At 42.5% G+C, this 24,153-nt stretch overlaps 1 protein-coding gene across 2 annotated transcripts; it reads right to left on the reverse strand.

The window, feature by feature from the left end:
• Positions 1-581: 581 nt before the first annotated feature.
• Positions 582-24,153, reverse strand: LOC308296149 (excitatory amino acid transporter 1-like). 2 transcript variants are annotated; one of them, XM_080739300.1, is made up of 11 exons: positions 24,017-24,153; positions 23,768-23,849; positions 21,877-22,222; positions 19,149-19,286; positions 8,855-9,059; positions 8,599-8,641; positions 7,868-8,136; positions 7,174-7,407; positions 6,340-6,534; positions 5,875-6,009; positions 582-1,240 (listed from the first exon to the last, which is right to left on the reverse strand). In XM_080739300.1, the coding sequence occupies exons 3-11, from the start codon at positions 22,058-22,060 to the stop codon at positions 1,033-1,035; spliced, it is 1,611 nt and encodes a 536-aa protein (XP_080595426.1). In that variant the 5' UTR covers positions 22,061-22,222; positions 23,768-23,849; positions 24,017-24,153; the 3' UTR covers positions 582-1,032. The 2 variants fall into 2 exon arrangements, with proteins under 2 accessions (XP_080595426.1, XP_080595427.1); XM_080739301.1 differs by lacking the exon at positions 23,768-23,849 and having other exon boundaries at positions 24,017-24,134.

The following is a 24,153-nucleotide window of genomic DNA, read 5'->3' on the forward strand; positions in this document are numbered from 1 at the left end:
ACAAAAAAAACAACATGCAGGAATTTGAAATTTCAATTTTGGTGATTACTTTTTTGGGGGGTCAAAGTGTCATTAGACATTGCTATTGACAGTTCAAATTACTTTGGTAATTGGACAAATATATCTCAAACAAACTCTTTCAATATTAAAACTTGGCTGAGCTGTTTTGGTTTATCAGCCATTGATTTTGGTATGAGGAACAACTCAGAAAAGAATATCCAAGAAAATAATATTGATGAAACTGTTAACGTAATTTGTTAACAGTTAATCACCCGCCACAATGGTCCTTACAGCCTCAGATAGATATGATAGATCTATGATCCCATCATACTATTAAAACAAGATCATTCTATCAAAGAATACATAAAGACCAAATGCTAAAAACGTTCTGGATAAAGCCATGACCAACTATACAGACTTGTAGAGAGAGCCCTTCCTTTCCCCAAAGCAGTTTGCCTGGCAACCCTGACCCATGTGCATGATTATCCAACTCCTATCTGGTGCCAGTGCCACCATGTCAATCAAATTCTATTTTATGTTTTATGTAGGCCTATCCCAAATTGAACAGGACAGTGCTTGGTATGTGCTGTACTCTACTCTGTTGCTTACAGAATCAGCCCTGCCAGCGATACTGGGAGGTTACAAATAATAGTTTTGCAAGGAGTTAGATATAGCACACAGACAGATGGACCACCAGGATCTACTTAGAATAGTTCATGCTCAATATTAAACAGCTGCCACCCTGACCCTATGGCATGTATATAGACACTTTGTACACTACAGTATGCCTAGCCGACAACACAACACAACACAGAACCATTTCAGGTTTACACAGATTCAACTATCAAACATTTCTTGGCAAATGCATTCATGAAAAAGATTCTAACTTGAACAATTTTCTATTAACCCAGCCATTTTGCGAGGGAATGGTACTGTAAAAGCTCTGTCATCTGGAATAGATGTGTGTAGAAAATGGTTCAACGCAGCATTTTTTCCCAAACAATGTATACAACCAATCATAAAATCCTCCTTCTACATCTTGGTCTCGCTGTCAGCGCGCTTCTCATTCTCAAAATCATTTTCTTGACAAATAAGCTGGTATGGCTTCTTGTCTGTCTCCTCCACCACTGAGTTGCCCACTTCTGGATCCTTCTTCTGTAACTCATGGCGGGACAGATGTTCCACGATACCTGCACCAATGGAGTCTCCAAGAACATTTGTGGTGGTGCGCAATCGGTCCCTGGAAGAGAGAAGAGGAGATGATAGCAACTGTTTTTTTATTTTGTATTTGTGACACTTGCTTTGGCAATGTAAACTTATTGTTCCTCATGCCAATAAAGCTCCTTTGAATTGAATTGAATTGATATGTCTCTTGGAATATTGATTGAGTGGTGATAATTCTCTTGGAACTAAATAACTTTCTTTCCTTTGTCATTGAAACTCTTTCAACCATCACTATTGTTCATAGCATCAGTCAGCCTGCTAAGTTATAGACCTACAAATCTAGAGTTTGTTTTTCTTTCTAAAAGCAAAAAAGAAGTCCTAAGTGTACTGGCACACCGAACCTACATATGTGGCAGATTCTGCCAATGCTTTTCAATGGGAACAGAGTGTTTCTTTGGCCGGAAATCCACGAATCCCATTAAAAATAAGGAGAAGAGGAAGGGCTAATTAAGGAGTGGTGAGGAGCAATTTAGGCTTGTGTATGGTTTCTTATAAAGTTTGGGCAGATTCTATTACAGCAGAAGTCCCGGTATATTAGTAATACAAAATACAGACATAACTAGAAGCAGTGCTCTTCCGAGCACAGGTCTCCACCAGGCCGTGCGTCCTGGTGGTGCTACTGTATAATAGGCCAATGTAAAAAGGGTGGCATATGTTCTTCACATTAGATCTTTCATGGCAATCGGACGCTGCATGCATGATTTGAGTGTTCCAAAAATGTGTTTTGCTAAAGTCTACCTGCTGGTGGCGCTATAACAGGCCAATGTGAAAAAGGTAGCATTTGTTCCTTGACCTAGTGGGAATATGTGTGGCAAATGTCACGGTAATCGCAAGCTGCATTGATGATTTGAGGCATTTTGTTCAAAAACAGAGCAATCCTGCAAACTTTGGAAGCTAATATTAGCCAATCAGGATGGAATATGTAATATCAGACGGATCGGACTTGATCACATGACTATAGAGATACTGTGTAACAATTTGCGTGATTTTTGGATAAAATCTCAAGGAGTAACATCCAAAAACGTGTTTGACATAAGTCGGCCCAAAGGTGGCGCTATAGAAGGCTGGTGTGAAAAATGCAGGGCAAAGGTTTATCCTTAGCCTTTAGGGAGTGCGCTTACAAAGTTTGAAACTGATCGGTGAAGTTATAGGTAAAACCTCAAATCGCCCTGTTATAGCGCCACCATGAGGCAGATTTAAAAAAAATCAAGTGGCATTTCTTCCTCGGCCTAGTGGGAACGTGTGTGCGCGATTTCATGATAATTGCACTTTGCGTTTGGGATTTGAGGCATTTTGTTCAAAACAGCTCAATCCTACAAACTTTGGAATCCAATCTTAGCCAATCAGAATGGAATATGCAAAATCGGACAGATCCGTGTCGATCGCATGACTGTCGAGATACTGCCTACCGATTTTTGGACAAAATCTGTAAGAGTAGTGCACAGAAATGTGTTTTACAAACATCGGCCACTAGGTGGCGCTAGAAAAGGCCCATTTGAAAAATTTAGGGCAGAGGTTCTAGATTGGCATCCAGGGAATGTGTGTGCTCACTTTGGCAGCGACCGGTCCAACGGCGACTGAGATTAGCTGCACACAAACTGCGAGGACGCACGCACGCACGGACGGACGCACGGACGGACGCACGGACGGACGGACGGACGGACGCACGGACGGACGAAGGGGAAAACATACTCTCCCCCATGCCTTCGGCTGGTGGAGACAATTACATAATGCTCCATCATTAGAGTAAACTGCAGTTTACAACAGTGATCCACTAAAGGAGTTTGCCATCCATGTACCGGTATGTGTCCATGCATAAAACTGTCTTTGTATGACATTCATAATTTAAGCATTCTCTGAGAGACATGCAAAGTGCAAGGTCAGAGTAAGCACCCTAAACCCTAGTCAACCAATCAAGTCTGCATAAAAGAAATTAACATCTCTGCAGCAAGCTTTGCAAACTGAAAACATGTGTTTGGTATTTACAAAACTATCAGCCTCTAAGATGATTTCCACTGAGTGTAATCCACAGAATACTTGAGGTATATTTTTAATGGTACCAAGCAATTATAAAACCACATGAAACAACATGGTCAGTAGATTGGAGGCGGTAGATCTCTCGAAAGGAATCAGATGCAGACAGAATCAGAAACAGATGGATTGAGGGACATGGAATGCGAGGGGAGTGAATCTGTAACCAACTCTAAGAACTTGCTGATGGCCAACTTGGCCCAGCCCCTAAGAAAATTGGCTGGAATTTGATAGAACTCATACAATAGTATGTCCTTGACAGCTCCTCTACCAGTAGTCTTGAAATGCAATAACAAAATTCAACCTGTGAGGATTTAGAACATTCTCAGAAGATGAAATTCCCACACTGTATATGCTTCAGATATTACATTATTAAGAACAGGTGATATTACATAAAGATTTAGTGGAATCACATGATATCCCGCTTTGATTCTCAACCTGGAGTTTCAATTATAATAATCCTGTTGCAATCCTTTCACAACTAAAAAATATACTCCTTCTGTGAAGAAGGATAAAAAGCAGAGAACATTAACATTTGACTGATATTTAACACTTTACTCTTTACAAACAGTGGTGGAAAAAGTACTCACAACCTGGGGAGAACCCCGAACTGAGCTCATGCTTCCTTCAGTGCATCACGAGTGAGCAGGCCACTTCTTATCACCTGACAGGGGGGAGCTTCCCCGGTTGGACGTAGCGTGTGAAAGGAACACGTTATTCCAACCAGTTCCTTTCCCCTCCATCAGGTGCCCTGGCTGGCCAGGGGGAGGCATTATAGTGACCAGGATTACTGCATGTTTTTTTGTGAGGGTACCTACCCTAGGAGACACGGGGAGAACATGCAAACTCCACACAGAAAGGCCCTTTTGCCAACTCCACCTAGGGTGCAGGCGCTGATGACGTGGAGGGGAGAACACGCCCACAGCGCCCACAGCGTCCCCCGGCGGCAATCAAACCCAGGACCTTTTAGCTGTGAGGCGACAGCGCTATCGACTGCGCCACCGTGCCCCTGGAATTCAAAATGTACTTGAGTAAAAGTACAAAAGTATTAGTATCAAAATGTATAAAATCCCCAAAGATCTTTTGAAAATAGCAGAGCTTGTAGATCGGCAATTTTCGAATGGCCAAAATGTGTATATAGAGCTGAAGTGATGGGTAATTTTTGAGTGTCTCCTATAAGAGTGACTTTGTCCGTATGTTACTATATCTGTAACTTTGTATTATGGCAATTATGGCAAAGTAGTGCTGTTGAGTCTCACACACACACACACACACACACACACACACACACACACACACACACACACACACACACACACACACACACACACACACACGCACACACACACACACACACACACACACACACACACACACACACACACACAGGTGACCCTGAAATGAACTGCTACACAAACAGCCACACGCACATGCACACACACACGCGCGCACGTGCACACATTCCTCTCTCTCTCACACACACACACACACACACACACACACACACACACACACACACACACACACACACACACACACACACACACACACACACACACACACACACACACAGGGTATAGATTAACGAAATGAACTGCTCACATCCACCACTCACTTCAAACTTGGTTTGAACTTCATTACATTTGCCTCTGAGATGTTAGTGGAGTAGAAATTTAACACACTGGAAATTGGAAATACTCCAGTAAAGTAAAAATACCTAAAAATTGTATCTAAGTACAGTACTTGAGTAAATATACGTAGTTACTTTACACCAGTGTTTCTCAAATGGGGGTACGTGGAGGTACTGCAGGGGGTACTCGTAAATTGCCCCCCAAAAAGAGAAAAATAGAAGTATAAATCATGCTAATATTGTTCATAGTTAAATAATTGACTACAATTGAATTAGGAGGGGAAAAACATGTACTGTTATGTTTAATGATGACAAATGGAGAAACTTGATGTGAGCCTGAGTTGCTAACCCAAATTACATGGTACACAGGCAACTGGGATGTGTTTTAAAGTTGTTTGAATGTATTGAGGTTTGACATGAAAACCGTTTTAAATTATTTCACTCCATTCCTTATTTGTGATTATATATTATTTAAATAGCATCATATACCACTATTTATTTATATTTTAATTAAAGTTTTATAAGTTGTTGTCGGGTAAAGGGGTACTTGGATTCAGAAATCAGGGAAAGGGGGTACTCAAGCCAAAAAAGATTGAGAAACACTGCTTTACACCACTGCTTACAAACAAGGTACGGTAACTATAGTGGCTGTATTGCCATGGAATTTGTTATGCCCTTCATGCTCCCCAGAGGATGTCCCTTGTGATTTCGGTGACCCCATGGCCATACTTCCAAAATTAGGCCAGAATGTCCAAACGTCTAAATGTCCAAAAAGGATATTTCCAAATCTAATATCTGGATTGCCATGACTCTTGCTGAGAGCATTTATGCTCCCTGGAGGATGCCCTTATAGATTTTGGCATCGTAAAATGGCTTTTCCTCTAGCTCCGCCAAAAAGTCGCTCTCCATGGAACACCCTTTAGAATCGTACGTACTCATGTTGTTTTTATAGTTTTAGTTTTTTTTTCAGACATGCAGCCAGTACTTACAGGAACCAATCCACAGCAATAATGAGTGAGATGTCATCTGTGGGAAGGCCTACGGAAGTCAACACTATCACCATTGTGACTAGTCCAGCCTGAGGGATTCCAGCTGCTCCAATACTAGCGGCAGTGGCTGTAATACTGGAGAAAAAGGGTAAAGGAAGACACACATATTTATGGTATGTCTTAACCAAATGAACCCTAGTGTCCCTATTCTGGGACAAACATTCAGCAAAAATAGAAGATCTACAAGCTCAAACACAACACTTTGTGAGCTTGTAGATCAGCTATTTTAGGCAAAGTTATTTTGCGGATATGTTACACAGATATGTTACTGTATAATAAGTATCCCTATTTTTAACTGGAAACCTTTTGGGGACGTTTCAGTTTGGAAACAAATAATCCAACACTAAACATGCTGTACAGTGAAAGGAATTTGTGAACATTGTTAAGGAACAAAAGTATGCAAACCTGATAGTGAGAATCTGTCCAAAGTTAAGGTCATAATTGTTGACCTGAGCGATAAAGATGGCTGCCAGGGCTTCATACAGGGCTGTGCCATCCATGTTAATGGTAGCACCAACAGGAAGCACAAAACGGGTCACACGCTTATCCACCTTATTGTTTTCTTCCAGGCACTTAAAGGTGATGGGCAGCGTGGCAGAACTGAGAGAGGATTGCAGGTTAACGGAGGAGAGCGAAAGAGAAAAAGTGGAGGGGTGCAGAGAAAAAGAAAATACAGTGAGGCGTATGCGAACATGTTAAGAACAGTACCACAATGTTCATTTTTGGCTTTTTCATCAACAATTAGTCAATCAACTAATGACTTGAATTTGGAGCATGTGAGATCATTATGTAAGAGTAAAGTTAGGGGGATATTGAATAGAGGGTATGCGCGTGACTGAGTGGTAAAAAAAATACTTTCTGGCCATGACAGCCCATACATCCAAAGAGAATCGCATTAAAAGGCATTAAGCAACGTTAAATTACATTAAACTTACTTTGCCACTCACTTTGCCACTCGATTTGCTATTCACTTTATGCATGCGCAATTGCGCATACCCTCTATTGGTGGAAGACACTTTACATCAGAAGTCTACAGTCTGACTGCATATCAATTACCAAGGTCTACAACAATAACAAAACATAGTTTTCAACAAAATGGACATTCACATTCAGTGACACTCTGGACCAAGGGTGCACCTTGGTTCTATTCTATAATAGGCTGGTTCCGTGCCAGTGCGTGAGCTGTTGATATGCTCAAAGTCTGGACTTCACATGGTGACATTTGAGCCGGCCTCTTACCTGGACGATGTCCCCAGGGCAGTGACGAGTGCCTGAAGCAGCCCCCCAATGAAGACCCAGGGGTTCTTCCTTACGATGACGAAGTAGAGAGTTGGCAGGACAACGATGGCATGGATGAGCAGGCCACAAATGACGGTCACTGTGTACATGCCTAGCTGCCCGCCCATGGTAGAGAGGTCATCCATCTCCACAATTTTACCAGCAATTAGGAACAGGATACCAATGGGTGCATACCTGGGGGTTAGGGTGTTGAGAATGAGATAGCTTTTTGTCTGATTTATTGTTATTTAATTATTTTTATACTTAATTTATAAAAAAAATATATATATATATTTAATTCAAGCATTGCTTCCCCCACACAGGCAGTATCTTTGTACATCAATAAGCATTATTTCACCTTCTCTTCTACTTTTCTCCCTTCCTCATCTCTCACTTACTCCATCCACCCATCTATCTGTTGGTTGATCCACTGATTTAACAACCACTGATTTAACAACGCCACAACAGTTTTGGACATACAAGGTTTCCACCTGACAACGACGATATGCTATAAATATAAGGTGCTGGGAGTGAAAATTATAATGTAGGGGTGCCTCGGATTAAAAAAATATTTATGGGGTGCCCTGAGACAAAAAACGTTTGGGAACCCCTGCACTAGGGTTCATGTGGTTAATCCCCACCCTCTTGTACTCACCACATTATGATAGCGACCAGTCTCATTATGGCTTCGTTGAAACACTCAAAGAAGTCTTTTAAGGGTCGCCCCTGCTCCTTCATGTTCCCAATGATCAGACCAAAAACCATGGAGAACACAACCAGGCCCAGAGCATTCACTCCATTTACTTCTCCTGGAATTGGGATCACCTCCTCACGCGTTAGCTGTTGGCTGCCGTTTAGTGTAAACAACGTGTCATTCACTGTGACCTTCACTTGGACCACTCTCTTGCCATACTGTGTCTTGAACTGAATACAAGAGAGAAAGGGTGGTGTTAAAATGAGCCATTCTTAGTTCAGAATCTATTTTGTTGGGTGTCATGTCAGGTAAGGTTAACAAAGTTTTGAATACAAGCGCATTCCACATGGGCATCAAGGCTAATTGTGAAATACATTTCCCAGTTTTAAACTGTAAAATGCATAATTGTGATCTATATATTATCATAGAATGGGTACATTCATAATAAGATCAACAAGAGGGGGGAAGAAATTCTTGTATAACCATGTGATATACCGGTACTAAATGTCACAATCCTGCCAGTTACATACCCACCCACTTCTGCCTAAAAAGAGATTACAGTACATGAGAAAGAGGAAGTGAAAGCATCTTAGCTGGCAGACTTGGCACATAAAGGTGGCAGGCCTAGCAAAATAAATGTATTTATAAGAGAGTGTAAAGTGAAATGAAAAAGAAAATGGATTTAGTTTTACCTGTTGGGTGCATGCTTGCACAAGATTAGGAGGAAACATGTTTCTGTAATAGAGAATAATAGCAATACAATTGTATTAGGTTGATTAGGTGTGTGTGTGTGTGTGTGTGTGTGTGTGTGTGTGTGTGTGTGTGTGTGTGTGTGTGTGTGTGTGTGTGTGGGGGTGTGGGTGTGTGTGTGTGTGTGTGTGTGTGTGTGTGCGCACGCGCATGAGTGCGCCTGCGTGTGTGCATCTCTGCGAGTGTGTGTTTGTGTACCTGATGAGGTCCATGAAGGCATCAGCAGCGCTGATCCGCTCTACCTTCTGCTGATTGGTGAACTCGTCTTTAGATCCTTTCCCAGGGTGGATGATGAGCACCATGACGATACCGATGAACACAGCGATGACAGTGGTGGTAGTGTAGTACACCACCGCTCTGAGGCCCATCCTACCCGATGCACGGCTGTCCAGCGCAGCCATACCTGGAGAGGAGATAAACAGCACTACAGCGTTAACCCCACACTCTGCACCTCTCTACTACATATATTTTATGACTGCAGCCTTTAGCATCATTACCCCCTGCTATGAGCAAATGCACACTGTATTTCAAAGCCATACATGCTTAAATCACAGGAATCTCCATATATGGGCATAAAAGGGATGCTGAGTGGTTCCCATGACATCACAACATACACTCCCAGCCACACATGAGCCATGTCTTGGCCATCTGGCCAGTGATGTATATCAATGACATCAGGGATCTTCATGGGCATGAAAGGGATTCTGGGGAATACCCATATACAGTATGATAATATGAATATGATTCAGTTGTACAATAGAAAATGCAAATCGTTTCAAAGGTAGATGTTTTCTGCACTACAACTACCAACGCAGGGAGCTGCAGGCTGATCCAGTGCTCCCAGAGTATGGCAAACTTGAGGAGAGGACTAATGTTTTTTTGACACATGGCAACTCTTCATCAGAGCCAAACAATTCAGGTTGGAACAGCAGAACAGCAGCAATGCAGCAAGCAAGAACAGGGGTCTTCAATGTGTTTTTTCTTTTTTTTCTTCTTTTCTTTCAGGAATTGTAGGTCAACTTTAGTCATGCTATCCCGTGACTTACATGCAACATACACATCCTCTTCACTGACTACTACGGTTGAAAAAGGTGCAAAGCCTGGGAAAAGGTGCCGCAATTATTGGTGCTCGTACCAAGATGAACACCCATGGGGATTATCTGTCCATGCGTCAACAAGAACAAAGGCGAACACCCTCAGAGGATGAAACACTATCAGACTCTGACCTTTAGTGGTGGGAAAACAACCACTATAGCACCCGGGGGGCAGTTCTACTGTAGATGTGTATTGTAAATAGGCACATACATGCACAAACAGAGAGACAGGGAGGCCTAGACGACCGCATCAGACTATACCATCAGACAGAGAAATGGCAAGAATGCGATGGGGAAAAAAAGACAAGATCTGCATCCTCTAAAGATTTGATGATTAGCCAATGAGGAATTTCACTTTAAAACAAATTTGGGGCTCACAAGCTCACAAGTCACATGCGAGGAATTGTGATCTTGTAGATCTGCAATTTTGTTGGTGAAGAGATTTGAGGGAAATGAGGGAAAAGCCCAAAACAGAACCTGAGGACCCCAGTCAAATAGGTTTAAGTGGTTAATTGGGAGACACAAAACAGAATAATTAGATAAGAGTTTTTACTTTTTATGGCTATCCTCTGCTTACTTCTACAACATAGTTGCCAAAAAACTGTGGAGAAAGAACTGCTGATTGAAGTAAAAACAAGGATAGTGGTCTGGTAGTTTAACTGGCTACAAATATGGTAATTTGATTAGATGGACCTTCACAATAACCCACAAGTCAGTTTTGGGTTGTACACAAAAGTCTTCTGTTTTGAAAATGTGGGTTATCTGCTAAAACTTTGAAAACCACAGTCAAGAAAGACTCCAACTGCCAGCATGAACTCTGACAAGGTCACAACACCCCAGTGAGTCTGAGAACCCCTCCTCCATCCCTATAACAACATCAAAAAGACACTATAAAGAAAACTGCAAAGCGGTGCTTTGAAAACTGACAATATTCAATAGCCATGGCGTGTCGTATTTTCAAAGTGTCAGGTCCTATTATGGCCTATTATCTTCATTCAACGCTGCACTAACCAAAGACGCTTTGTGCAACAGGAGATGTATGTGCTGCTCCTTTCATATGTGGCACTTTGATTTGGTGTCTGTCCCCACATGTATGAGTGTATGTAGCCTACAAGCTCTACAAGCTCACAATGTGTTTGAGCTTGTAGATCTGCTATTATTCAGTGTATGGCTCACAACTAAGAAATAGTCTTCCCTATAAAATAAAGAAAACTCCACTGCCCCCTGTTCGGCCACCACTGCCCCCTGTTTGGCCCTCTCTTTGTTCCTCTTGTCTGAACAAGCCCAGGAGCCAAGTCTGTATGCACCTCTCTTTTCATCCAGCCACTCCCCCTCCTCAACTCTCCTGCCCTCCATCTCTCTCTGCAAACCCTTCACCTCCTCTCTCTACATGACCCCTCCAGGGACGTGCAGAGAAAGTTAAGGAGGCAGGAGCTAACATTTCTAAAAGGGCCTTTTGGTGAAAATATTGAAAATAGCAGACCTCCAAACTCACAGCGCGTCGCGCTGCGAAGCGCTGTGAACTTGGAGGTTGGCTATTTTCAGTGCTTGATACCACCATGAAATAAGCATAATTAAGTCAATACTGGAGATATAGATTTCTACATAGAGAGGGCAATTCTTTCAACATAAGATGCTGCATTCAAGTTCAGGAGAGTTTGGACATGGCATTTGCATTTCTTTTACCATAGTAAAAATTGCATTCATGGTCTGGTGAGGGCATTTTTACAGATGGGCTCAAGCCCCCTTTGATGTCTATGTGGGCAGATGCCTGGACCCCTCCATCTTCACCTCTTGTTTCAACCTGCATGCACCCTACTCACCCCCCACCACCCCTCTTTTTCTTACATAGTGATGTTATTGCTTCAGTCCTCTTTCACAGGCGCCCCCCCAGTCTTCTCCTCCCTCACTCCTATTCCTTTTCTGACAGCCCTGGGAAAACTTGTTGACTTTGGTCTGCCTCACAATGAACCTCAGACCGTTGTCCGGGCAACCGCAGATGCAGCCTCACTGATTCGGTCCATTCAAAAGAAGGGAGAGAGGCAAAAACTCAAGAGAGTGGAGGTGAAAATGACTTTCTGTCCTGTATGGGGAATGTTCATCAGGCAGAATACACTCTGGATGGAAGTCTGACAACTGAGATCAATTAACATTCACTGCTGCAAGGCAAACAATGACTCTCCAGTTTTCAAAGCCTTTGCCTGGAGGCGACAATTATGCTGTGTCAATCGGACAATGTTTAGTTTCATCTGATTACTCAATCTGACAGCATGAGTGATAACAAGTCTTTTGCAAACCACGCCAATCATTTACATTGGTGGAATTTCATTGGTGGAAGTGACGTGCGCCTGAGTGTGTGTGTGTGTGTGTGTGTGTGTGTGTGTGTGTGTGTGTGTGTGTGTGTGTGTGTGTGTGTGTGTGTGTGTGTGTGTGTGTGTGTGTGTGTGTGTGTGTGTGTGTGTGCGCGTGTGACTGAGAGAGAGAGAGAGAGAGAGAGAAAGGAGAGAAGAGAAGAGAGAAAATGGGATAAAGGGAGAGAAATTACGTTATGAAGTGAGCTTTGTAACTTTAGAATGTTGACAACAACTGATCGGGTTATCCAACTTTAGCATACTATTATTACCTCTGGGAAAACAGCCTTTATGTCGCTCAGTGAATGAAAGTGCTCAATTACTGGAGCTTCTGTGAGTGCGATCGGTTACGACGTCAATCAAATGTGTGTTGGTATTGTGTGAAAATAGTTAATGTGTGAAATAAGTTAATGTATAATAATCTACCTGATTATGGAACACTGTGCTTATAAGTAATAATAGGATGGAGGCGTTTGGGAGGGCACCCAATCACTTGATCACACTGTAGTCAAGGATTTGTATTACTCCTCCGTCTTCCTCATGCCTCTTTATCTCCTTCCCCCTTTTCATCACCTCCCTCTCTCACCCCTGTATCTCCGTATCTCCCGTTCAAGCACCCCATCTGACTCTCTTAATTGTCCCCCACTCCCATCACCCCGTATCCACTCTGCCCACACAGCCCCTCCCCAGGCCTATAAACTTTCTGCGGTGCCCTTCTCATCTCTCGTAAGGAAATGCCTGCAGACAATAATGGCTTTTGCAGAAAATTCAGGGTGAGTGGGCAGCACTGGGGAGGGGTGGTGAGAAAGAGATTGAGAGAAACAACAGTGTATGTGTGTGTGTGCGTGTGCGCATGTGTGAGAGAAGGAGAAAGAGAGAGACAGAGAGATTGAGAGATAACGCATAAGAGGTGGGGTGGTGGATGGAGGAACAGTTCAAGGGGCCCCTAGGGTTTTATCCATTTCACTGGATCAGCTGCTCTCTCTTTCACTCTCCCTAGGCCCTGCCTCATTCTCTCCCTCTTTCTATCTCCCTGCCTCACCCTTTCTCCCTATTTTTCTCTCTCTCTCTCCCTCTTTATCCCTGCCTCACTCTCTCCATACTGCCTCTCTCTCTCCGACTTTTCTCTCTCTCCGACTTTTCCCTCTCTCTCCCTCTGCCGCACTCATTCACACCATACAAACCACCACTCTGTCAGCCTCTCTGCATGGCGTCCCAGGTGCCATTGATTTCAAAGTTCTGTTTTCCTGCCTGTTTGTTATTCAGTTTCCAGACCAACTACCAGACCCTGCTCAAACTTTCTGCTCCACTGACTTGAGCTTTACAGTAACAAAGAGAAAGGATCAAAGTTCCTCCAGCTGACAATTGGATAAAGGGCACAGTGTTATTTCATAATAGAGTCTGCCGATGCCAGATTATTTCGTCTGATGTCTGATGCCGTTTTGGCCGATATTTATTATAGTTCTAAAATGTTCTAATCAATTTGGGGGGAGAAAATATATATATATATATATTTGAGAACATTTAAATTAAAATAAACAAATACTGATTAACACATGCATAGAATTATAGAATGAACACATTGTTTTACATTTACCGGTATAACAACATGTCACAAATAGGGATGCCAGGAAAAGAACGTAAAGGTTGGAAAGAACTTTTGCACTTGCAGGGCCACAGCAAAGGATATTATTCACACAAGCTTAGCATAATGAGCTCTTAGACTCTGACACATGTGCTACTTATAGTCACTATATGCTCTTAGTTAAGCATAAACACTACTCTTTCTTCCTGAAACTATTTACTAGAAGCCTCTGAAATCACTTTTGGTGACATAACATACTCCCCAAATGAAACAAATAGCAATTCCAGTCTTTTACTTGACTCCTCTTAGTGGGCGGTAGTGTAAACAAACACGTACATACAGTACAGACCTTGCGACCACATGTCTGTACTGTACCTAGAGCAATAACTGAAGTCATCAAAACTGATGAAAGAAAGGAAAAATGATGGGGATTTCCCAGTAGTAAATCAACCCATACAGCAGTTTAATAAGCCAAAGTCTACTGCTGCGAGGGATGCCTTTTGCAGATGTTCAGAAAATGCAGTATACTTGCCAAGAAACATTGCGTAATAGTTTAGCCTGGACTAGTAGTGAGCACTATAATACAGAACAGTAGCTCTCACAAGTGAATCATTTTCTATATTAGCATTTTAAACACACACACACACACACGCACGCGCACGCGCACGCACACACACACACACACACACACACACACACACACACACACACATGTTCCAATTTTAACAGCCACTTCTTACAAAACTCTATTTGATTATTGATCAATAATGAATGGAATAATACAATTAAAAACAATTTCAAGGATCTGTATACAACAGTTTGTGTGCATGTGTGGCCAATCAAATCCAGATGCTACGTTTGTATTGTAACACGTTTGTGCGTGCATGCGTGCGTGCATGCGTGCGTGCGTGCGCGTGTTTCTTATTTAGTGAAACCGTTGTGTTTCATGTCCTCAGTGGTATAAAGCCCCTATTGTTGTTGCCATATACATGGTTACCGTGACCCCTGACCTCATTCAATCCAGCAATCTGATTGGCCCAAATGATGAGCACATGGGATCTGTAACCGCATTTGGCCAAGCCTACCGGTATCAGCCAGACAATATCACTGAGTGGATATTAGTCTGGTTCTTCTCAGTGTTATAATTTCCCCCCGAAGGCGCAGTTACAAAAATATTCAAACAGACTCTATTGGTTATATCTACAACCAATCAGAGTAGCGCAAAGGTGATACACCCACCCTACATTTGCATACTGGGCCCCTGGTTGGTTCCTCACGACTTGTGTGCCGTGAAATATTTGAATATCTGAGCGGGGCCAGACCTAATCTGCCACTAGGGCTGGGGCGGTATGGACATTTTGTTACCACGATTACCGTCTTCCCATTTACCGCCGGTACTGCGGTAATTACCGCACCCGCGTATCTATTAATTAAGGTTCGGCAATAAGCCAAAATATTGCAATCATCTTCCCAAAAGTCGCCTCTCCACAGTGGAGAGGCGACACAGCCTGACTGCCCGAGTTATACTTCTCCGTACAACACAGCGGGTCTGGCTTTCAAAGGAGCAGATCTACAAGCTCACAACACATCGCATCCGCGACGCGTTCTGAGCTTTTAAATCTGCACTGTCGGGTTACCATAGTAACGTAGGCTAGCTACTTGGGCTTTTCAGACACAAACAGCTGTGTGAACAAACCAGAAGAGGAAGGGTAGTCAGATCGTGTACAGTGATTCTGTAAACTCACGTCACGTCTCAACTCTCAAATCGCAGTGATTGAGTGCTGCTATATACAGGTTTTAGTTACAAGACTTGACAGAAAAGGTTATAAAATCGCCGACGCGCCGCTGGACGGGGCACAACGTGCGACGCGGTGGAAAAAGTAAAATAGTTTCATTTTCGGTTTTAGTCCACGCGGCCCGCGCTCCGCCAGTAATCCGTATGAATAAAAAAAGATATGCCACAACACAAGGTATGTATTAACATCCTTGTGTCGAGTGGATTACAGAGAAAGTTTATGCTGCTCCGTCATAGAGTTGTGCTCCGTACTCTACTGTCCTGCACTGTGTGCAGGTCTGTGTCTGAGTGACGTATGTGGCTTCCAATGTGTGGTACACGGCCCAGAGCAGAGCGGCATGGAGCGCATGCGGTCCTCGCTTCTCCCCCGTTTTAAAACTCGCTTGTTTTCCAATAAAAAATAGACCTTTTTACCGCGGTAAGCACAATGACACCGCGGTAGACCTCGGTATACCGCGGTACGGCGGTACGGCGGTTACCGCCTCCAACCCTATCTGCCACAGGCAATTTTTTTTCCATTGGCAATCGTCGACTACACAAGGCTACATTTATTTGGCCTTTGATGAAATTTGCTCATATTCCAAAAGTGCTGTGGTGAACAACTTATTACAAGTTATTTTTACATCTTCATTCAGATGTTTAGTGAACAGAGGGACTGTGGGTAAAATGTTTCATCCCTAGTCCATTGAATGGACTCCATTCATTCAATCCATTCATTTCTTTAAACCCCCTGAAATCACCACTCATCTTGTTCAATCCACTTCAGCCTGTCTTGCCTCCTCTCCTTGGCTCCTGCTCTACTCTGTCTTTTCCTCTCCTCTAGTCTACACAGTATATAATCGCCATTGTTAATTTAACTCCCAGAATTATAGGTCCATTTGGTTACATTTGTACATTTGTGACTCTCTGAGTCACAAATGGATAAATGAACACGGAGGATTTTCCTGTGCACTCATTTGACCCTACTACCTGCCGTTCCCACCTCCCCCTCCTTTCTCCATCACTGTGTGGAATGACATCATTTGGGCTCTCTGTTTCTCTCTCCATACAGCAGCCATCTGGGGAAGCTCTGATCTCAGTTTGGATAACCACTTAATACCCTGTATTCTTAGTAAATGCTCTACAACAAATCTCTTCGTCAAGAATATATATTTTTACCTATAATGTTCCCCCTACAATATGGATAATGGGGTTCAAGTGGTTCAGCGCAATCCTACGAGAAGTTGGATGTGACCCTCATGGAAACTTCAAAGCAGAGACGCATTTTGTGAACATATGCTAAACAAAGCAACAGCACTGTACACATTGAACAACTGATCAACAATCAATTCAACAATCAATTGATTGAGCCGACAATCAAAACAAAATCATACTCAGAAATGTAACGAAACATGTGAGAGCCTTCTGGCTTCGAAGGAATCTTTCCCGTAAATGGTAATGATTGAGTCGAAGGTTGTTTAATTTGGTGGTTGCTGCTATTTCTATCGTGTGTGGGACTTCATCCATATTCAGTAAGCTTACATTTTGGTGGGGCGTAACCAGAAGCACACAGCCACACAAATGCACATGTTAGGCTGATATTCATTTTGCCAGTGTCATCCAGGCTGACTGCCTGGTACACATGGACTCGTATACGCACACAGACGCGTGCATGTGCGCGTGCACACATAGCAGGAACTGTTTTGACCAGAGAACAGTGCCTTTGTTGGCTTCTACATGTGCTAGCTCCTTGTCATGTGACATGATGTCAGAGGAGATGTTGACGCTACAAGCTACAGCAGCACAAAGCAGGTTATTATTGGACATCAGATCTGTGTCATTTTACAAATGGATTGGCCCATGGGACTGTCAATCACTGAGTCCCACCTACCCTGTCAGTCACTGCTAGCAGCCACTGTGGTTGGCCATTCAACATCCTGCCTGTATACCATCCAAAAGAAAAACAAGATATAGAACTGTGGGACTTCCGCAGTAAATGGATTAACCATTTAACCTTTCCAGTAGAAGACAAGAACAAACCATGGCTTCAAGTTCCTTTAGACACAGTCTACCCCGGTGGGGACTGCCCATAAGTCCGAAATCTAATTAGTCCTACATCTCATTAGTCCGAATTTAGTTAGGGTTAGGTTTAGGCATAGTTTTACTGAGGTTAGGGTTAGGGTTTGGGTTAGGTTTAGGCATAGTTTTACTGAAGTTAGGGTTAGGTTAGTTTTACTGAGGTTAGGGTTAGGTTTAGGCATAGTTTTACTGAGGTTAGGGTTAGGTTTGGGGATAGTTTTACTGAGGTTAGGGTTAGGGTTAGGTTTGGGGATAGTTTTACTGAGGTTAGGGTTAGGTTTAGGCATAGTATTTTTCACCAGGTTAACATCACCAGATTCTGACTATGGGATGTAGGAACAATGAGATTTCGGACCAATGCCATGGGCATCACGCCGGTGACTACTGCTGTGGTAAACACCTGCCGAAATCCTACAAAATATTTTAAACAGGAAGAATTATGCCCAAGTTATAATTGGTTACACGTCATGCTGCAGCACGATGCAATGTGAGCTTGTAGATTGGTTATTTTTGATGCTCGACACCGGAACACAACTATCAGGGTTTCTATGGAAGTGTCGCCACTCCGACAATAAGAAGTAAGAAGACAATAAGGCGACATGTCGGAATGGAGAGCGACACCCACAGATACTGTATGGCATGGCGTTTGATCTTTCAGCTTTTTCATAACACTTGAGTGCATGATGGAGGCTAGGCTTAAAGATTCAGAAGTGTGACCGTCCGAGTGACAAACAAGTTAGTCTCTTGGTACATTAGGAAAGCGTATCAGGCCTGTATATCAAATTAACCTTATTTACGATTCACTTGGGTAGCACACTACAAAGTTCAAGGTGGACTGGCATTTTGAACCAATAAGCCCGAGACCTTGAAATTAGATTTGACTGAGACCTAATTGTATAATAAGAAATCTACTGTAAAGCCTACAAATCACATGACATTTTCAATCACACCGTGAACAACATCACTGTGTAATGGAATATTCGTAAATGAGACTTAACCTGATTTAGAGTACGTCTCTTTCTCTTTCCCTCACTCTTTCTTTCTTTCTCATACACTTTTGCTCTCCCCCTTCTCTGTCATGTGAAGTCATTTTAACTTCATCCACTTGTGGGCCCAAAACCAACAGTTAGTGTCGGCTGAATAAACACTTGAGACAGACACACTGCTGCCGCAGGCACTGGAGAGGTGCATAAACAAAACAACAAACCATGGTTGACCCATGCTCTTGCATAACCAATGCTAGATATGGACCAGAAACTGCTCTGCACATAATAATAATAACTCTGCCTATCAAAACAAGATTACCAAGTGCTTTACACACAAAATAAAGAAATAACAATAAAAAACAATACAAAACACGATAAAGTGCAGTGATATACACACACATGCAATCGTACGTGTGTGCACACAGACACACACACACACACACACACACACACACACACACACACACACACACACACACACACACACACACACACACACACACACACACACACACACAGACCAACCCCTCTTATACTGTAGATGCTACTCCTGCAGAGTAGCATGTCATTTAAATGTCATTTAAGAGTGTAAAATGGATCTTGTGTGTCCTCCTCATCCATACCTGTGATGAGACTGGAAACCAGCAGGGGAAGCACCAACATCTGAAGCATTCTCATCAGCAGCTCTCCAGGGAAGGAGAAGTACTTCATCTCACGGTAGGACATGTTATATGGTCGCAAGGCAAACCCCAGGATTATACCTACAGGAAGGTAAAAGCAAATATTATATACATACATAATAGTTCCAGTAAACTAACTGTCAATAATTGTCTACACGAACACAACTGGCACGTGTTTGGGGGAGGGAAGCCTGTCACTGTACGTATTCCTACAGGCTGGGGCGGCACCTGTCAGCAGGGAGTGTTGGGTGGGAGGAATAGGATAAAGGTTCTACGTCCCCCTGGTGGGGGCTCCTCACAGGTGAGTCAGTAGGATAAAACAGTGACAACACAGAAATGTGTGTGGGGAGGAATCAATTGACATTAAGACTAAATTGGGGAGAAAAGGGGGTAAAAACCCAAAAAGCTGTAGCAGTCAGCTTGTTGTACGCTTTATTTATAGGAAAATACTGGACCCTTGAGACATCTTCTCCGTATCGTCTGAGAATGAGGGGGGAAGGGGAAAGTCCAATGCAGTGTCAATGGAAGGTTGTTTGGTTTTTTGTTGTTGCCGTGTCTCTTGCGCAACTGAAAGCTGTCTTTTGGCCTAGAGACACGGCAACGACAAAAAAACACGTGACCTTTGTTGACAATGCATTGGAATCCCCCTCCCCACTCATTCTCAGACTACACGGACACGATAGCTGTCGCAACTGTGTGTAGCGCGCCTTATATACTTGGTACCAAACCTTACCATTTAGTTTATTTGTTTTGTTTTGTTTATTTTGATGATATTCACCAGTATTCATAATACACCCCAATAGTCAATATTAGACCCCATTGAAATTGGCAAAGCTTATTAGTGTGGTTGCCTATAGGGCATAACTATTGTTATTGGTCCGAGTTTATGGAAGGAAGCAGTATTCTCGTGAGTCGTGACGTCACCTCTATGCAGCCTCCTCATTGGCTAAAAGCAGTTTTTGCTGCTTCCTCATTGGCTAAAAGTTACGTATGACGATGATGATGCATGCCCACGCCACGTCGCCTTTATGGTAAATGGTAAATGGTAAATGGTGCATTTATATAGCGCTTTTAATCCAAAGCGCTTTACATAGATTGTGCATTACATTCACCCATTCACACACACATTCATACACCGGTGGCGGAGGAAGCCATGCAAGGCACCAACCTACTCACCGGAGGCAATTAGGGGTTCAGAGTCTTGCCCAAGGACCCTTCGACATTAACTCAGGGGGAGCCCGGATTCGAACTGGGAACCCTTCGGGATTTATACCCTTCGTGCTCTAATACCAGTTTCTCTACCCCTGAGCTATGCCGCCCGGTACTTCCTCTTCGGCAGAAGCCCCATTGACTTGAAATGGAAAATGCAAAAATGGCAACCACACTCTGAATTTCCCAGAATAGCATCTATCTAGTTTGATTATAGTCTCTTAACAGTCAGAGCATCAGCCCTCCCATCTTCTAAGATGATAAAGGCATCAATCAATTCACTTGCCAGTTGGTTGGCACAAGAAAGCTAACTTGTGTTTTCAGCCATGAAACTAGCCTGCCTTAAATGACTGTTCTATAGTTTGGGTAATTTTAATTCTATAAAATGTGTGACTGTCCTTTGTTCGAGCGTCATTGGAAGTCTTTCCAAACAAATGCTGTTTGTTCATAGAATCAGTGACACTCCCGACATGCCAGCCCAGGTGGCTGACCCAGAAGACAAGAATAAACTAAATCCTAAAGTTGACAATCAATCATTTGATTCTTTTTCTGGCGGTGTGTAATTCCACCAGGGCCTCAGGGGGCAAAGAAGAACTGGGTGGGCCTGGCCCACCTCCTACTGGGCAAGGTCAGAGGTTAATGGCTAGGTGTCACGGGTCATCTTAGGCCGGGGTCTCAGATAGGGGCCAGCCTGTTAAGTTAATCTAAGATAGTTTGCTCTACTCTCTGATCCTTTGAATCTATTATATTCCTTCTTCCTTCCTGTTGGAATGGGTCATCACCCCAGATTGACAGATTGATCACTTTAATTCTACAAAACTGTGAAAGAAAAGACAAAGGGTTGAATGATGTAAGAGGAGAGGAGAGCAGAGTAGAGGAGAAAGTGCAATAAGATGCTATATGCAATATGTTATTTTACTGTTTAAAGGGGAATTCCGGAGGAGTGCTTTTCCTACGGTAATCCGATGTTATTCCATCCATTAACACAACTAGGTCCCCAGTTCAAATATGATTATTTGGGGGGGTCGCGGCCAGAAATGGTTGAGAACCACTGCATTAACAAGTGGTACAAGAAAATGTCAATTTCTACTGAATTAACTCTGACTGGAGGTGGGAGGGGTCTAACGGCAGTTCGCCTCTTGGCAGCAGCTCCACAAAACCTTTTGGAGACATTTCCACCATTATGAAAGTCAGGTGTGAACAAAAGAAAGGAATTGTCGACCGATACAAATAAGCCATGAAAGCAAGAAGAAAATGTAAATAAAAAAATGTACCGATTGTTCATGGACATCATTAACGTGGAAAGACGGCTAGTCCGGAATTTCCCTTTAATCAGTGTACCGGTATGTGTGTGTGTGTGTGTGTGTGTGTGTGTGTGTGTGTGTGTGTGTGTGTATATATATATGTATACAGTATATACATACATACACAGTATATCTTCACATCAAAACGTAAAACTCACCCATAATAACAGCTAAAACGGTGAAGATCACAAAAGCATTTTTCTTGAAGCAAACCTTGAAGTCATCTTTAGTGATGCTCTCCACTCTCTTCTTGGCCTGTAGAGAGCGGAATTGGATGCCATCCCGGACCCGACGGAGGTTACCGCGTGGCCGCTGCGGGTTCTCCCCGTTACCCTGCGTCATGGCTGCTGCTGGGGCAGGTAGACCAGGATGGGTTTAACACGGCTTCTCCTACAGCAAAAGTGAGTACTTTCACTCCACTCTTACTGTGATGGAAACCTTAAAGGTTTCAAGTCCCCGGTGTTGGTGCCTGTTGCCCTTTCCTTCTCTTCTCTTCTCCTCACTCTGTTTTACGTGTTGGAAGATAAGAGGAAAGAGACAATGAGAGTTAAGTACTTATAATTAAATTAAATAATAAACTACGTGCAGTATTACACAAAGATTTTAGTTCTTTGTAAGAATCTATACAGAATTCTTAAGTATATGTCTATGACTGTATTCATATCTTAAACCAGGGGTCTTCAACAGGGGATCCGGGACCCCTAGGGGTCCTCAGAGTTACTACAGGGGGGCCACCAAATCCTTGTGTGATAGGATAATTGTTTTAGATTAACAACTTGAACCCTCGCATCCCTATACTCTGATGAGAACTTTAGACAAAAATAGCAGACCTACAAGCTCTCAACACTTTGCAGCGCAAGGGGTTAAGATCGGCTTTTTGGTAAATAGGTTTGGTGTAGAGGTAAAAAAAAAAAAAAAAAAAAAAAAAAAGAGCAGACCAAGTACAGAGTGAAAGGTCAAGTTTACTAAGTATCTACGATTTAAGATTTTAAGTGGTTAAGTGTCAAACAAGTCTATGAATCTATCTATGCAATCGATGAGTATCTCCATACAATATGTAGAAGGGTCCCTGCTTCATCTCTCTCTCTGCTAACGCGTCCTTGGCCTGAAAACATTAAAGACCCCTGCCTTAAACACATCATTTACAATGATAAATGGTGATGTATTATTATAGCTTAACTACAGTGTCAGCAGCACTGTGCATAAACTGAGGAACTCATTATACAATTGTGCTATTTTTTACTGTGATATTGATGCCAATACCTTTGTAGCCTACTAAATAGAATTTTGCAGGGCTTTTGTCCAGGACAATGTACTTGAGTGAAGAAGTGCTTCTTCCACCACTGTATAGGTGTTAGCAGAGTGCAAAGTAGCCTACTAGTGGCAGACTACTGTCACAGCATACCAGAGCTGCCCAGTAGATTTTAAAATCTCCAAAGACTTGTTTTTATTCTGCATTTAACGCTGTTGTATTTTTTTATTTATTTTTTGGTCTGTATAGCACTTTGGTTGACCTTGGTCTTTTTAAATCAACTTTGAGGCGAGTTGAGAGTAGCATTTGAGTGGAGTTTTTCGATGAATTATAGTGCTTTCTTGCGTTTAATCCTTTTATCAGACCTTGTGTAGAACTGTACTTTTCTTTTTCTTTTTGCAAACTGCTAATGAAGTATTAAATCAATCAATCAATCAATCAATCAATAAACCAATCAATCAATCAAAATCCAGCTGTGTTTCATATTTATAATGAAATAATGTCCCATGTTAGTAAATTAGTAGTCAAATTAACTATTTGACTGAATATCTCAAATTTGCTGTTAATGCAAAAATATATATAATACAAATAGGTCTACATATTGCCATTCAAAATAGAACACGTCCTGACACTTGATCTTGCCAAACCACCAACACTATTTTGGCAAAATGTCAGAAATAAATTGGCATTCAATTAGCATTATCCATTTGTAACTCAGACATGAATCATGATGAATGTACAGGTTTGGCTATAGCTACATTCTCAAACTCAAAGTTAAAAGGGTTTGTGCAGCCTACACAAAAGGAAGGAACACAAGGGAGACTTCCTCATGCTGCCTGCTGCTGCCTCCACATGTGGACACGTTGGATACGTGTGATTCTTCAATGCAGACACACACACACACACACACACACACACACACACACACACACACACACACACACACACACACACACACACACACACACACACACACACACACAGAGTAAATACATACATAAAAAGTTTTAACACAAGTTTACATATGGGAAAAGTTGTTCCTTTACCTTTTTTGACTCGAGCAATAACTTCCCATGTAATTTCTCCGCGTTCAATGGCTAAATTGTTTAAAATCCTCGGCTAACGGAAAACAGAGGAGCTCTTTAAACTGCGCTGCTTCGTTGGTGCACTGCGAGCAACCACT

This window comes from Nannobrachium achirus (assembly GCF_963921795.1).
Source record: "Nannobrachium achirus genome assembly, chromosome: 12".
Taxonomy (NCBI): Eukaryota; Metazoa; Chordata; class Actinopteri; order Myctophiformes; family Myctophidae; genus Nannobrachium; species Nannobrachium achirus.